Here is a 16,862-nt window from a genome sequence, read left to right on the forward strand (position 1 = left end):
CAGAGCTGATTTCTCTTGGCGCTGGACTCAAAGGGCCTGGCTTGTTTTCTCTGCAGTAAGTGATTGTAGTGGACCAACTGAGTATAAACAGGCTGGGCTGTGCAGGGCGGCTCTGAAAAGAGTGGACAGGTCATCCCTAACCAGGGGGTTGGACATGGAGAGAGGGCTGTTTGCTCCAAGAATCCCACTCACTGTTTGTTTCCCACTCAGTTTCCCTCCTATTTTTACAGGATATAACATACAAAATGGATGTATACGCATGTGAAAATTCTATTTATTTTATAGATCTTTTAGCCTGTGAAGAATGCTACAAACAATAACCTTTTGAATTATGTCTGATGGACACTTGTGAAGCCTGATTAGTCAAAAATGAAAACAAACAGACATCACATTGATTTCAGGCCTGCTGCTTGTGAAAAACTCTTTATTGGCTCAATCTTCTGTGGGGATTGATGCAAAATATCTCAAACTCCATTTCATAAAATTGAGGCCGTTAATTTTCCTTGATGTGTTTGAAAAGCCCATGAATACCTTCTTTCATGTGTTTGTGCCAGGGAGCTATGAACAGTGTGATGGCATGTGATTTTTTAAAAGTTCTTTCTCCGCTTTGAAGTTTAACCCAAAATCTGGTTCTCCAAAGACATTTTTTGTTTCAGATGTCTCATACCTTAGCTCAGGGGATCTCAAAGTGTGGTGTGCAGGGGGTCCGTGGCCAGATAAAGAAATATATACAGTATATCAAAATGTTTAACCATATTAGCTAAAGTAACATTCTAGTCAACATAGATAATAGAACTAATGTGTTAGTTAACCTGCTACAGTCATGTAGTAACGTTATAGTGTATAGTCAGTAAGCAGTTACACCGGCGGTCCCCAGGGGCAATAAATGAATCAAACCAAAAGCTAACCTTGACTTGGAAGAGTTCCAGTGTTGTGTTGGATAGTCATAGCCAGCCAGCTAGCATAGCATTCCTCTGTTTGAGCCCGGTGATTGAATAACTAAACAAGTCAGCTGCATTTGCTAGCTATGTAAGTGAAACTGAAAGTGAAAAAAATGACACTCTTTCTCCTGCTTCTCCTTTATTTTTGAAGAAATTCATTTGTTCAAAACTGTTAAACTATTGTCTTTCTCTCTCTTTGAGTCAACTACTCAACACATTTTATGCACTGCAGTGCTAGCTAGCTGTAGCTTATGTTTTCGGGACTAGATACATTCTCTGATCCTTTGATTGGGTGGACAACAGTTTATGCTGCAATAAATAAGTTTTTATTTATTTAACTTTTATTGAACTAGACAAGTCAGTTAAGAACATATTCTTATTTACAATGAAGGCCTACCCGGGCCAAACCCAGACAACGCTGGGCTAATTGTGCGCTGCCTTATGGGACTCCCAATCACTGCCGGTTGTGATATAGCCTGGCATCGAACCAGGGTCTGTAGTGACTCCTCTAGCACTGAGATGCAGTGCCTTAGACCGCTGTGCCACCCGGGAGACGTCCTCCAGAAGTTATCATAATTACTGTGTAAGTCTATGGAAGGGGGTGAAAACCAAGAGCCTCCTAGGTTTTGTATTGAAGTCAATGTACAAAGAGGAGGACGGAAGCTAGCTGTCCTCCAGCTACACCATGGTGCTACCCTACAGAGTGCTGTTGAGGCTACTATAGACCTTTATTTCAAAACAGTGTTTTAATCAATTATTTGGTAACTTGAATATATTTAGTATAGTTTTATCTAAAAAGGATAACTTTTTTAATGTTGTAAAATGTTTATTTTTATGAAATTAACTGAGGCGCATGGTCCTCCTTTTCCTCCTCTGAGGAGCCTCCACTGATAAAGTTAATGAAATATATATTATTCATATGGAGTTGGTGTGTGTCCATATGTATCTCGTCATGGCAACAGCTACAGAGAATGCCCCTGGTGCAGCTTGCATGGGATGCTGGGATTTCATCTTGATCTTATTAGAGAACTGAACCTGAAAAAAACACCCATGAACTCACTGAAACACAAAACCCCACACAAATAGTTAGTGACATCACACAGGGTTTTTCACCTAAATTCTGGTATAAAAGATTCCCTTGTTGGTCAGTGGTAACACCACAAAAGCATAAATGACTGCAAAATAATTGTGACAAAGAGACTTCTCTGTATAGATTATATTGATTTGGACCTGATCTGCTACTTCTCACTGCCAGTTCTGGCCCTTAGGGGATGCAATTGCACAGTTTTGGTAGCAAATATCTATCTCTTAGTTCACAGGAGTGACTCATCCAAGATGTGAATAACTGTCCCTTCCAAGAATGACCTCATAAAGTCCCTCTAACACAAACCACAACAGCTATGAACTCAACCATACTATGAACTCATCTCAATAACCCATTATCATTATGTGATCCTGTTCTGTTGAATGTCTGTCTGTCTGGTCTTTAGTGTGCTCTGTAATGCCAGATCACTCTGAAACAGATAACGGTGAGACAACCTCATTTCTGCTGTACTGACCCCTACTGTAAGGAGGCTGTTGTAGCACTGTGTTGTTCATGGGATGGTATAGCACTGGCCCTAGTGAGAAAAACCATGACCTCGGAACAGAACATATTTTCCCTCTGGCGTCTCCCGCTGTTCCTGAGTGCCTCCCATATGAGTTTATAGGGTACTTCCCAGGTCAGACTGTCAGATACGGATGCGTTGACTCCACCATGTGAACAGTTTGTTCCCTGGATCTGAGTTCTAGCTAGTTCTATGCGCACAGACATACCAGATCATCTGACTATTAACGGATGACAAAACAGCATCACATTCCTTTGCATTACAGTGTACACTAAACATATTCATTTAATTCCTTTTCTTCTTTTTGTCATTTTCGTTCTTTGGTTCCTGTGTTTGAAGTTTATTTGCTTTCCTTTAGTTTTGTTTGCCATGTTTTTGTTTTAAGTTGTCTCTGGATTGCAGCTTTAGCCACAGTAGGGGACTTCCAGATCCGGCCTCATGCTCTATATGTCCACTCCTACAAAGCGCCCACCTTCTGTGACTACTGTGGGGAGATGCTGTGGGGCCTCGTCCGCCAGGGGCTCAAATGTGAAGGTAAACACACACACACACACACACACACACACACACACACACACACACACACACACACACACACACACACACACACACACACACACACACACACACACACACACACACACACACACACACACACAGGAGACTGCTGAGGGGAGGACGGCTTACAATAATGGCTGGAATGGAGTGAATGGAATGGTTTCCAGACACATGGAAACCATGTGTTTGATGTCTTTGATACCATTCCATTGATTCCGTTCCATCCATTACTATGAGCTCATCCTCCCTAATTAAGGTGCCACCAGCCGCCTGTGGCACACACTCACACAAGCTGTCTTTCACATGAAAGCTGGGGGGAAATGTGAACCTAATCCCAAGGTGTCAAATTTTTACCTGACTCATACACTCACGCACACACAAATCAAACAGGCCCTTCTCTTGGTCCAGTCTGAGGGGTACATTAAGGCTGGTAGGGCCGTGCAGCAGGAAGCCTCAGTGGAGTGTGTGACTTCCCCCCATTACTAAAGCAGGCCTTTGAAGAGCCGGCCTCTTTGAATGGAGCCCAGTGTACTGATGCCAAGCGTTGGACTCAGCCTTCAAAGGCTCCTTAGTGCTGCTCTACCCTCTCAGATGGATCCAGCCTGTCCATCAGTATAGCACAACCTTTCCCAGGGCCAGTCAGGACAGGAATGCAACAGACACTCAGATTGGAGGAAAGAATTGGACTGTTATAGCTAGTTAAATTACATTGAAATGTGGAAATGTGGAATGTAGAATTGCATGTAGTTTGTTATCAGTGGATCAGATCAATTTTATTCCCTGCTATTTTCATGCCACTAAAAATCCTTTAAAGCTTTATCCGAGGAAGAATGTGATCCATTGACTGCATGTAGAGCCCTCTTGTGGACATGTAAGAGAATGGTGGGGATAATCAAATTGATGCTTCCCTACTGTACTAACGTACTGATTTTCCTTCTTGAGACAGATTATTCCAAATCAAATCAAATTTGATTTGTCACATACACATGGTTAGCAGATGTTAATGCGAGTGTAGCGAAATGCTTGTGCTTCCAGTTCCGACAATGCAGTAATAACCAACGAGTAATCTAACCCAACAAGTGTAAAGGGATGAAGAATATGTACATAAAGATATATGAATGAGTGATGGTACAGAACGGCATAGGCAAGATGCAGTAGATGGTATCGGGTACAGTATATACATATGAGATGAGTAATGTAGGGTATGTAAACATTATATTAAGTGACATTGTTTAAAGTGGCTAGTGATACATGTATTACATGTATGGCAGCAGCCACTCAATGTTAGTGGTGGCTGTTTAACAGTCTGATGGCCTTGAGATAGAAGCTGTTTTTCAGTCTCTCGCTCCCTGCTTTGATGCACCTGTACTGACCTCGCCTTCTGGATGATAGCTGGGTGAACCGGCAGTGGCTCGGGTGGTTGTTGTCCTTGATGATCTTTATGGCCTTCCTGTGACATCGGGTGTAGGTGTCCTGGAGGGCAGGTAGTTTTCCCCTGGTGATGTGTTGTGCAGACCTCACTACCCTCTGGAGAGCCTTATGGTTGTAGGCGGAGCAGTTGCCGTACCAGCCCAACAGGAGGCTCTCGATTGTGCATCTGTAAAAGTTTGTGAGTGCTTTTGGTGACAAGCAGAATTTCTTCAACCTCCTGAGGTTGAATAGGCGCTGCTGCGCCTTCTTCACCACGCTGTCTGTGTGGGTGGACCAATTTAGTTTGTCCATGATGTGTACGCCGAGGAACTTAAAACGTTCTACCCTCTCCACTACTGTCCCGTTGATGTGGATAGGGGGGTGCTCCCTTTGATGTTTCCTGAAGTCCACGATCATCTCCTTTGTTTTGTTGACGTTGAGTGTGAGGTTATTTTCCTGACACCACACTCCGAGGGCCCTCACCTTCTCCCTGTAGGCTGTCTCGTTGTTGTTGGTAATCAAGCCTACCACTGTAGTGTCGTCTGCAAACTTGATGATTGAGTTGGAGGCGTGCATGGCCACACAGTCGTGGGTGAACAGGGAGTACAGGAGGGCTCAGAACACACCCTTGTGGGGCCCCAGTGTTGAGGATCAGCGGGGTGGAGATGTTGTTACCTACCCTCACCACCTGGGGGCGGCCCGTCAAGAAGTCCAGTACCCAGTTGCACAGGGCGGGGTCGAGATCCAGGGTCACGAGCTTGATGAGGAGTTTGGAGGGTACTGTGGTGTTAAATGCTGAGCTGTAGTCGATGAACAGCATTCTCACATAGGTATTCCTCTTGTCCAGATGCGTTAGGGCAGTGTAGAGTGTGGTTGCGATTGCGTCGTCTGTGGGCCTATTGGGGCGGTAAGCAAATTGGAGTGGGTCTAGGGTGTCCGGTAGGGTGGAGGTGATATGGTCCTTGACTAGTCTCTCAAAGCACTTCATGATGACGGAAGTGAGTCGTTTAGCTCAGTTACCTTAGCTCTCTTGGGAACAGGAACAATGGTGGCCCTCTTGAAGCATGTGGGAACAGCAGGACGTGTCTCAATATGTCTTCACAAATATCTCAAGACATGTATATGGCTATGAAGTGTTGCATGGCTGAGTTTATCAAGCCCCAATGCCGACATCCAAAGCAACAGTCTGTTTGTGTTTGTTGCGTGTAGCATGTACTGTACAGGATGTGTGTTATTCTTCATGTGTAATCAGTGACCCCTGTGTCCTGTGTACTTCCAGGTTGTGGGCTGAACTACCACAAGCGCTGTGTCTTCAAGATCCCCAACAACTGCAGTGGGGTGAGGAAGAGACGTCTGTCCAACGTGTCCCCGCCGGGCCCCTCGCTCTCAGTCCCCCGGCCCCTCCCTGGTCCCACAGAACATGCTGTGGTCGTCCTGGAGGAGGTAAGACCTACGCTTCCATTGGTGGAGAGAGATGTCCTGTGGTAAAGATACATTCTGTACAATGTAAAGAGCTTTGAGACCCAGTCAAAGGGTCTATGTAAATGCATTTCCTTATAAAGTTACACCCTTGCACAGTTTATTGCTTACAAAGTGAAAATTGTGTACCTCAACGTCCCTTATGAATGTACTGTAGGGTTTTAATCTACAGCACAGTTACTAACCAGTTCTAATTACTTTCTTATATGTTCAATGTGATTGTAATCTAACTGTTATTCTGATTGAGACACATTTGTCAGTTGGCAAAACATCAACTACCAGGTGTAATTGTCTAAGTTTGTCTGCCAAATCTCTTGAAATATCTTATTGTGAAACACGACAGCAAATTGAATTTAATAAGATAGGATTATGAAACTTGTTTGTATGAGGCTAGCTGGATGGAGGCTAGCTGGATGGAATATTCTCAATGGTTGACCAGTGCTTATGAAAGGTCAATGCAAATTCAGTTAGACTAATGAAATGAAACACTTGTTAATTCTAGCCCATGTTTGTGTATTTTGTACTGTGTTGCTGTCTCGCTCATTGAACGGACACGCCATCCCTCCCCTCCTTCCCTCTTTTGCTATGTCCTTCCTTCCTCACTTCCCCTTAACCTTGGTTCACATACTTGTTCCATCTGCCCCTCCTTCCCTCTCTCCTTTCTTTCTTCCTTCCTTCCTTCCACCTCCTCCTCTCCTTCCCTCTGTCCCCTGCAGCAGCGCTCCCACCAGGAGGCAGGGAAGAGGATCCTGTCGTGGAGTGGCCGGCCCATCTGGATGGAGAAGATGGTGCTGGGACGAGTCAAGGTGCCTCACACCTTCGCCATCCACACCTACACCCGGCCAACCATTTGTCAGTACTGCAAACGTCTGCTCAAGGGCCTGTTCCGCCAGGGCATGCAGTGCAAAGGTGATATCCTACCTTCCTTTGTCTCTGTTTCTCTGTATACCCCTCAGTCATTATCTGCCTTGACTGCTTGACCTTACTGTCGCTAGAGCTCCAGATTGTGCTATTAAATCAATGTTTTCTGTACTTTCTTTTCAGATTGTAAATTCAATTGCCATAAGCGGTGTGCATCAAAGGTACCAAGAGACTGCTTGGGCGAGGTTTCCTTCAATGGAGGTAGTTTCTGTTTTATTTCACATTGATATCATGCCCATGTCATGAGTCATACAGTAGCTGAGTAGCACATCTGTCGTTGTGTGTGTCCACAGAGCCTGCCAGCCCAGGGCCTGACTCTGACAGTACCATGGAGGTGGATAGTAGTGATGTGGAGAGCACCAGAGGACTACTGGATGACTCTGAGGAACCTTCAACCCCAGAACACAAGATGTTCTACATAGACTCTCCTTTCCTGGACCGCGAGAAGGACGAGGAGCCCATCAAGACCATCAGGTATTTACGTTAACTTATAGAGTAATAGTTGTGTACACAAAGACAGTTGAAGTTGGACATTTACATACACTTAGGTTGGAGTCATTAAAACACGGTTTTTAACCACTCCCCAAATTTCTTATTAACTATCTATAGTTTTGGCTAGTCGGTTAGGTGCATGACACTTTGTGCATGACACAAGTAATTTTTCCAAACAATTGTTTACAGACAGATCATTTCACTTATAATTCACTGTATCACAATTCCAGTGGGTCAGAAGTTTACATACACTAAGTTGACTGTGCCTTTAAACAGCTTGGAAAATTCCAGAAAATGATGTCATGGCTTTAGAAGCTTCTGATAGGCTAATTGACAGGCGGCAGGTAGCCTAGCGGTTAGAGCGTTGGACTATTAACTGAATCACCGAGCTGACAAGGTAAAAATCTGCCGTTCAGCCCCTGAACAAGGCAGTTAACCCACTGTTCCTAGGCTGTCATTGAAAATAAGAATTTGTTCTTAACTGACTTGCCTAGTTAAATAAAGGTAAAATACAATTTAAAAATTTAAACTTGAGTCAATTGGAGATGTATTTCAAGGCCTACCTTCAAACTCAGTGCCTCTTTTACTTGACATCATGGGAAAATCAAAAGAAATCAGCCAAGACCTCAGAAAAAAAATGCAGACCTCCACAAGTCTGGTTCATCCTTGGGAGCAATTTCCAAACGCCTGAAGGTACCACGTTCATCTGTACAAACAGTAGTAGGCAAGTATAAACACCATGGGACCACGCAGCCATCATACCGCTCAGGAAGGAGATGCGCTCTGTCTCCTAGAGATGAACGTAATTTGGTGAGAAAAATGCAAATCAATCCCAGAACAACAGCAAAGGACCTTGTGAAGATGCTGGAGGAAACGTGTACAAAAGTATCTATATCCACAGTAAAAAAATATCTATATCCACAGTAAAACGAGTCCTATATTGACATAACCTGAAAGGCCGCTCAGCAAGGAAGAAGCCACTGCTCCAAAACCGGCATAAAAAAGCAAGACTACAGTTTGCAACTGCACATGGGGACAAAGATCGTACTTTTTGGAGAATGTCCTCTAGTCTGATGAAACAAAAATAGAACTGTTTGGCCAAAATGACCATTGTTATGTTCGGAGGAAAAAGGGGGAGGCTTGCAAGCCAAAGAACACTATCCCAACCGTGAAGCACAGGGGTGGCAGCGTCATGTTGTGGGGGTGCTTTTCTGCAGGAGGGACTGGTGCACTTCACAAAATAAATGGCATCATGAGGGAGGACAATTATGTGGATATATTGAAGCAACATCTCAAGACATCAATCAGGAAGTTAAAGCTTGGTTGCAAATGGGTCTTCCAAATGGACAATGACCCCAAGCATACTTGCAAAATGGCTTAAGGACAACAAAATCAAGGTATTGGAGTGACCATCACAAGGCCCTGACCTCAATCCCATAGAAAATTTGTGGGCAGAACTGTAAAAGCGTGTGTGAGCAAGGCCTACAAACCTGACTCAGTTTCACCAGCTCTGTCAGGAGGAATGGGCCAAAATTCACCCAACTTATTGTGGGAAGCTTGTGAAAGGCTACCCGAAACGTTTTACCCTCGTTAAACAATTTAAAGCCCATGCTACCAAATACCAATTGAGTGTATGTAAACTTCTGACCCACTGGGAATGTGATGAAATAAATAAAAGCTTAAATAAATCATTCTCTCTTGTATTATTTTGACATTTCACACACTTAAAATAAAGTGGTGATCCTAACTGACCTAAGACAAGGAATTTTTACTTGTATTCAATGTCAGGATTTGTGAAAACTGAGTTTAAATGTATTTGGCTACGGTGTATGTAAACTTCCGACTTCAACTGTATCTATCTAACTTCTTCCTTGCTTCCTTTCCATTTTTGCTCAGGTCCAGGTTGCTGCTAAGTACTTTGTGACAAATGTTTTAATAAAAATAGCTGTGTGTGTGTGTGTGTGTGTGTGTCCAGCCCATCCACCAGCAGTAACATCCCTCTGATGCGGGTGGTCCAGTCCATCAAACAGACCAAGAGGAGGAGCTCCACCATGGTGAGGGAGGGCTGGATGGTCCACTACACCAGCAGAGACAACCTGAGGAAGAGACACTACTGGAGACTGGACACCAAGAGCCTCAGCCTGTTCCAGAACGACACTGGAGCCAAGTTTTATAAGGTGAGAGAGTAAGATGGTGCCGGAGAAGAAGGCAGGCATTTTACGTGCCCCCAACCGATTCTGTTTTTCGTTTGCTGATTTGTATTGTTTGTAACATACTTTTTTTGTTAGTAGTTGTCGCTACCATCTCTTATGACCGAGAATAACTTCTGGACATCAGGACTGCGATTATTCACCATGGACTGGCATAATCCTTTTTGTTCATTAACGAGTCTGACGAGGCCGACACGAACGATATGCTGCTTTCTCGCGAACAGGCCCGGATCCCCGTGATTTGCGTGAAGAGGAGGCTGTCAGGATTTGGCCAGGGTTGTTCCGTTTTTTGGTCACTAGATGCCCCCATTGTGCCTTTTGACCTTTTGTTTTCCCTTGATCCCCATTATTATTTGCACCTGTGCCTCGTTTCCCCTGATTGTATTTAAACCCTTTGTTTTACTCAGTTCTTTTCTCTGTGTTTGTATGTTAGCACCCAGCCCTAGTACATTTACATTTACATTTAAGTCATTTAGCAGACGCTCTTATCCAGAGCGACTTACAAATTGGTGCATTCACCTTATGACATCCAGTGGGACAGTCACTTAACAATAGTGCATCTAAAACTTAGGGGGGGTGGGGTGAGAGGGATTACTTAACCTATCCTAGGTATTCCTTAAAGAGGTGGGGTTTCAGGTGTCTCCGGAAGGTGGTGATTGACTCCGCTGTCCTGGCGTCGTGAGGGAGTTTGTTCCACCATTGGGGGGGCCAGGGCAGCGAACAGTTTTGACTGGGCTGAGCGGGAGCTGTACTTCCTCAGTGGTAGGGAGGCGAGCAGGCCAGAGGTAGATGAACGCAGTGCCCTTGTTTGGGTGTAGGGCCTGATCAGAGCCTGGAGGTACTGAGGTGCCGTTCCCCTCACAGCTCCGTAGGCAAGCACCATGGTCTTGTAGCGGATGCGAGCTTCAACTGGAAGCCAGTGGAGAGAACGGAGGAGCGGGGTGACGTGAGAGAACTTGGGAAGGTTGAACACCAGACGGGCTGCGGCGTTCTGGATGAGTTGAAGGGGTTTAATGGCACAGGCAGGGAGCCCAGCCAACAGCGAGTTGCAGTAATCCAGACGGGAGATGACAAGTGCCTGGATTAGGACCTGCGCCGCTTCCTGTGTGAGGCAGGGTCGTACTCTGCGGATGTTGTAGAGCATGAACCTACAGGAACGGGCCACCGCCTTGATGTTAGTTGAGAACGACAGGGTGTTGTCCAGGATCACGCCAAGGTTCTTGGCGCTCTGGGAGGAGGACACAATGGAGTTGTCGACCGTGATGGCGAGATCATGGAACGGGCAGTCCTTCCCCGGGAGGAAGAGCAGCTCCGTCTTGCCGAGGTTCAGCTTGAGGTGGTGATCCGTCATCCACACTGATATGTCTGCCAGACATGCAGAGATGCGATTCGCCACCTGGTCATCAGAAGGGGGAAAGGAGAAGATTAGTTGTGTGTCGTCTGCATAGCAATGATAAGAGAGACCATGTGAGGTTATGACAGAGCCAAGTGACTTGGTGTATAGCGAGAATAGAAGAGGGCCAAGAACAGAGCCCTGGGGGACACCAGTGGTGAGAGCGCGTGGTGAGGAGACAGATTCTCGCCACGCCACCTGGTAGGAGCGACCTGTCAGGTAGGACGCAATCCAAGCGTGGGCCGCGCCGGAGATGCCCAACTCGGAGAGGGTGGAGAGGAGGATCTGATGGTTCACAGTATCGAAGGCAGCCGATAGATCTAGAAGGATGAGAGCAGAGGAGAGAGAGTTAGCTTTAGCAGTGCGGAGCGCCTCCGTGATACAGAGGAGAGCAGTCTCAGTTGAATGACTAGTCTTGAAACCTGACTGATTTGGATCAAGAAGGTCATTCAGAGAGAGATAGCGGGAGAGCTGGCCAAGGACGGCACGTTCAAGAGTTTTGGAGAGAAAAGAAAGAAGGGATACTGGTCTGTAATTGTTGACATCGGAGGGATCGAGTGTAGGTTTTTTCAGAAGGGGTGCAACTCTCGCTCTCTTGAAGACGGAAGGGACGTAGCCAACGGTCAGGGATGAGTTGATGAGCGAGGTGAGGTAAGGGAGAAGGTCTCCGGAAATGGTCTGGAGAAGAGAGGAGGGGATAGGGTCAAGCGGGCAGGTTGTTGGGCGGCCGGCCGTCACAAGACGCGAGATTTCATCTGAGAGAGGGGAGAAAGAGGTCAGAGCACAGGGTAGGGCAGTGTGAGCAGAACCAGCGGTGTCGTTTGACTTAGCAAACGAGGATCGGATGTCGTCGACCTTCTTTTCAAAATGGTTGACGAAGTCATCTGCAGAGAGGAGGAGGGGGGAGGGGGCGGAGGATTCAGGAGGGAGGAGAAGGTGGCAAAGAGCTTCCTAGGGTTAGAGGCAGATGCTTGGAATTTAGCGTGGTAGAAAGTGGCTTTAGCAGCAGAGACAGAGGAGGAAAATGTAGAGAGGAGGGAGTGAAAGGATGCCAGGTCCGCAGGGAGGCGAAGTTTTCCTCCATTTCCGCTCGGCTGCCCGGAGCCCTGTTCTGTGAGCTCGCAATGAGTCATCGAGCCACGGAGCGGGAGGGGAGGACCGAGCCGGCCTGGAGGATAGGGGACATAGAGAGTCAAGGGATGCAGAGAGGGAGGAGAGGAGGGTTGAGGAGGCAGAATCAGGAGATAGGTGGGAGAAGGTTTGAGCGGAGGGAAGAGATGATAGGATGGAAGAGGAGAGAGTAGCGGGGGAGAGAGAGCGAAGGTTGGGACGGCGCGATACCATCCGAGTAGGGGCAGTGTGGGAGGTGTTGGATGAGAGCGAGAGGGAGGAAAAGGATACAAGGCAGTGGTCGGAGACTTGGAGGGAGTTGCAGTGAGGTTAGTGGAAGAACAGCATCTAGTAAAGATGAGGTCGAGCGTATTGCCTGCCTTGTGAGTAGGGGGAAGGTGAGAGGGTGAGGTCAAAAGAGGAGAGGAGTGGAAAGAAGGAGGCAGAGAGGAAAGAGTCAAAGGTAGACGTGGGGAGGTTAAAGTCGCCCAGAACTGTGAGAGGTGAGCCGTCCTCAGGAAAGGAGCTTATCAAGGCATCAAGCTCATTGATGAACTCTCCGAGGGAACCTGGAGGGCGATAAATGATAAGGATGTTAAGCTTGAAAGGGCTAGTAACTGTGACAGCATGGAATTCAAAGGAAGCGATAGACAGATGGGTAAGGGGAGAAAGAGAGAATGACCACTTGGGAGAGATGAGGATCCCGGTGCCACCACCCCGCTGACCAGACGCTCTCGGGGTGTGCGAGAACACGTGGGCGGACGAAGAGAGAGCAGTAGGAGTAGCAGTGTTGTCTGTGGTGATCCATGTTTCCGTCAGTGCCAAGAAGTCGAGGGACTGGAGGGAGGCATAGGCTGAGATGAACTCTGCCTTGTTGACCGCAGATTGGCAGTTCCAGAGGCTACCGGAGACCTGGAACTCCACGTGGGTCGTGCGCGCTGGGACCACCAGAGTAGGGTGGCGCGGCCACGCGGTGTGGAGCGTTTGTATGGTCTGTGCAGAGAGGAGAGAACAGGGATAAACAGACACATAGTTGACAGGCTACAGAAGAGGCTACGCTAATGCAAAGGAGATTGGAATGACAAGTGGACTACACGTCTCGAATGTTCAGAAAGTTAAGCTACGTAGCAAGAATCTTATTGACTAAAATGATTAAAATGATACAGTACTGCTGAAGTAGGCCAGCTGGCAGTGGGTGCGTTGTTGACACTACACTAATCAAGTCGTTCCGTTGAGTGTAATAGTTTCTGCAGTGTTGCTATTCGGGGGCTAGCAGGCTAGCTAGCAGTGTTGTTTACGTTACGTTGCGTTAAAAGAACGACAATAGATGGCTAGCGAACCTAGAAAATCGCTCTAGACTACCCAATTATCTTTGATACAAAGACGGCTATGTAGCTAGCTAAGTAGCTAGCTACGATCAAACAAATCAAACCGTTGTACTGTAATGAAATGAAGTGAAAAAGTGATACAACCTGTGAATGCGACCGGGTAGTTGAGTTCTATACAGAAGACGTTGGCTAGCGTTGGCTAGCTAGCAGAGTTGGCTAGCTAGCAGAGTCACCTACGTTAAGGACGACAAATAGCTGGCTAGCTAACCTCGGTAAGTTAAGATAATCACTCTAAGACTACACACTCTAAACCTAAACAACACAATTATCTTGGATACGATGATACGAAGACAGCAAAGACAGCTATGTAGGTAGCTAACACTAAACTAATCAAGTCGTTCAGTTGAGTGTAATAGTAATAGTTTCTCAGTGCAGCTAATCAGTGGACGTTAGCTAGCTGGCTAGTGAAGACTACGTTAGGACGGCGAAATACGATAATTACGCAATTATCTTTGATACAAAGACGGCTATGTAGCTAGCTGAGAAGAAATTGCTAAGATAAGACAAATCAAACCGTTGTGATATAATGAAATATGATGAAAAAGTTATACTACCCGTTGGAGCGACGTGCAGATGCGACCACTCGCTCCAACCGGAACCGGAAGAATCATGTGAGCTCTTGTTGATCCCGGTGGACTCTCTTGTAGAGTTCTGTTTTTTGTTCTTGTTTGTTTGTTTTTGAGTATCTTTTGAGGATTTTTGTGCTGTGCCTTCCACCTTGTGGATTTTCCTTTTTGTCTTGGAGGATTGCCTTTGTTCTTGTGGAATTCCTTTTGAGGTTGTGGAGTTACATGTTTTCCTGAAGAACTTCACTTTTTACTTCATTAAATACACCGTCTCAAGTACTGCTGTGTCTGCCTCATCTTCTGGGTTCTGCTGACTATTCGTGGCTCAGTTGGTTTAGTGACTGTTTCTCACTCCGGAGACCCGGGTTCGTAACCGGGTCCTGACAGAAACACAGAGCCAGAAATTAACCCAGAGGCAGCCAGTTCCCAGGACCTTGTTGCCATGCTGTCCCACCACCAGGAGACTGTCCAACGCCGCGAAGCCGCCCTGGTTCAGCAAGAGGCCTTAATGGCTAGACATTCTCATCTTCTGTCGGAGATGCTGACTTCCATAAAGCAGATATCTGATCGACTTACCCCGGCAACAGTTCCCGTCCCAGTACCTCAGATTCACGTACCCATGGCAGTTAACCCTCTGGCTGAACCTCGTCTTCCACCTCCCCAACGGTTCTCAGGTGATCCAAGTGCTTGTAAAGGGTTTCTCACCCAATGTTCTCTCTCCTTCGAGCTGCAACCCTCGTCGTTCCCCACCGACCGGTCTAAGATCGCATATATCATCACCCTGCTGTCGGAAAAAGCCCTGGCCTGGGCTACTGCTGTGTGGGATGCCCATAGGTCCTGCTGTGCCAGCTACTCTGCCTTTTCTGAGGAATTCAAACGAGTGTTTCAAGGCCCAAGCAGTGGTCCTGACTCAGCCAAACAGCTCCTGACTCTCCACCAAGGTCGGCGCAGCGTGACGGACTATGCCATCCAGTTCCGCATGGTGGCAGCAGCGAGTGGCTGGAACAACGAGGCGCTCACGGTATGCTTTCTGAAAGGCCTTTCCGACACTATCCAAGATGAACTGGCCACTCGGGAACCACCGGACAATCTCGAGTCCCTGATCAAGTTGGCCTCACGCATTGACCAGCGTCTGAGAGAGAGAGAACTCATCCGTAGACCTCTAGCCCCTATCAGTCCCAGCTCCGAGTCCCCACCTTTATCCGCGCTGGCTCCACCGGAACCCATGCAGATTGGACGCATCTCCCAGGCTGAGAGAGACCGCCGGATGAGGGAGCGACGCTGTCTATATTGCGGCAAACCGGGCCATTTCCGTTCCACGTGTCCCGGGCTCCAGGGAAACGCTCTGTCCCGTACAGACCGGGGGGAACAGTAACGGGAAACATAACCTCCTCCCATCCGTCCAACTCCCGTCTGCTCATTCCAGTCATCCTTTCCTGGGACAACCACAAGCTTCACCTTCAAGCCTTGGTAGACTCTGGAGCCGCAGGTAACTTCATGGATGGTGTCTGGGCGAAGGAGAATGGCGTTCCCTCTGAACCTCTAAGTGACCCCATGAGGGTTACTACATTGGATGGAATCCCTTTGGGATCTGGACTTGTCACTCATGTCACTACCTCCTTGCGACTTTCAGTTTCACAACACCAGGAATTGATGAACTTTCATTTGATCTCCTGTTCCGAGTTCCCTCTCGTCCTTGGATACCCCTGGCTTCACAGCCATAACCCTCACATCGACTGGTCTGTGGGCACTATCAAGCAGTGGGGTCCTACGTGCCAAGCTACTTGTATTTTCCCGAATTCCCCGAGTTCTACTCCCGAGTCTTTAGAATCCATCAACCTGACCCGAGTTCCCGAGTGTTACCATGACCTCAAACTGGTATTTAGCAAACAGAGGGCCACCATGCTACCACCCCATAGAACTTATGATTGCCCCATCGAACTGTTTCCGGGCACTTGCCCCCCCAGGGGTTGGATGTTTTCCCTATCTCCACCCGAACGAGCTGCTATGGTTACCTACATCAAGGACGCTCTGGAAGCAGGCCTCATGCGTCCATCCACCTCCCCGGCGGGAGCAGGGTTTTTCTTTGTGGCCAAGAAAGACGGTGGATTACGTCCTTGCATCGACTACCGGGGACTCAATGCCATAACCGTCCGTAACCGTTACCCGCTACCCCTTATGGCCACAGCCTTCGAGCTGCTCCAGGAAGCAGTTGTTTTCACTAAGCTTGACCTGCGGAACGCATACCATCTTGTGCGGATCAGACCTGGTGACGAGTGGAAGACCGCTTTCAACACGCCTACTGGTCACTATGAATACTTGGTGATGCCCTTCGGCCTGACCAACGCCCCAGCGGTGTTCCAAGCGCTCATAAACAATGTTCTTAGGGATATGCTTAACATATTTGTGTTCGTTAACTTGGATGACATCCTCATCTTTTCGAGCTCTCTTCAAGAACACACAAAGCATGTCAGACAAGTACTCAAACGCCTCCTAGACAGCCATCTGTACGTTAAGCAGGAAAAATGTGAATTCCATTCATCCCGAGTACAATTCCTGGGATTTGTAGTGGAACCCGGTCGAGTCCAAATGGACCCCAGGAAGGTAGGGGCGGTAGCGGATTGGCCCACCCCCAAATCCGTTAAGGAAGTTCAGCGTTTCCTGGGCTTCACTAACTTTTACCGCAAGTTCATCAGGAACTTCAGCTTGGTGGCAGCCCCTCTCTCAGCTTTAACCAAGGGTGGCAATGCAAGGTTTTTGTGGGGAAGAGAAGCTGAGACGGCCTTC

At 47.3% G+C, this 16,862-nt stretch overlaps 1 protein-coding gene across 2 annotated transcripts in view; it reads left to right on the forward strand.

Annotated features, from left to right (window-relative positions):
* prkd3 (protein kinase D3) overlaps positions 1–16,862 on the forward strand; it is an 82,221-nt gene that overhangs the window by 51,984 nt on the left and 13,375 nt on the right. For both annotated transcript variants that reach the window (XM_046366659.1, XM_046366660.1), the window contains exons 4-9: positions 2,951–3,082; positions 5,796–5,959; positions 6,712–6,904; positions 7,040–7,117; positions 7,210–7,390; positions 9,384–9,585. In XM_046366659.1, the coding sequence (XP_046222615.1) occupies positions 2,951–3,082; positions 5,796–5,959; positions 6,712–6,904; positions 7,040–7,117; positions 7,210–7,390; positions 9,384–9,585 (950 nt within the window). The remainder of the gene's footprint in view (positions 1–2,950; positions 3,083–5,795; positions 5,960–6,711; positions 6,905–7,039; positions 7,118–7,209; positions 7,391–9,383; positions 9,586–16,862) is intronic.

Source organism: Oncorhynchus gorbuscha, linkage group LG10 (assembly GCF_021184085.1).
Source record: "Oncorhynchus gorbuscha isolate QuinsamMale2020 ecotype Even-year linkage group LG10, OgorEven_v1.0, whole genome shotgun sequence".
NCBI classification, from domain to species: domain Eukaryota; kingdom Metazoa; phylum Chordata; class Actinopteri; order Salmoniformes; family Salmonidae; genus Oncorhynchus; species Oncorhynchus gorbuscha.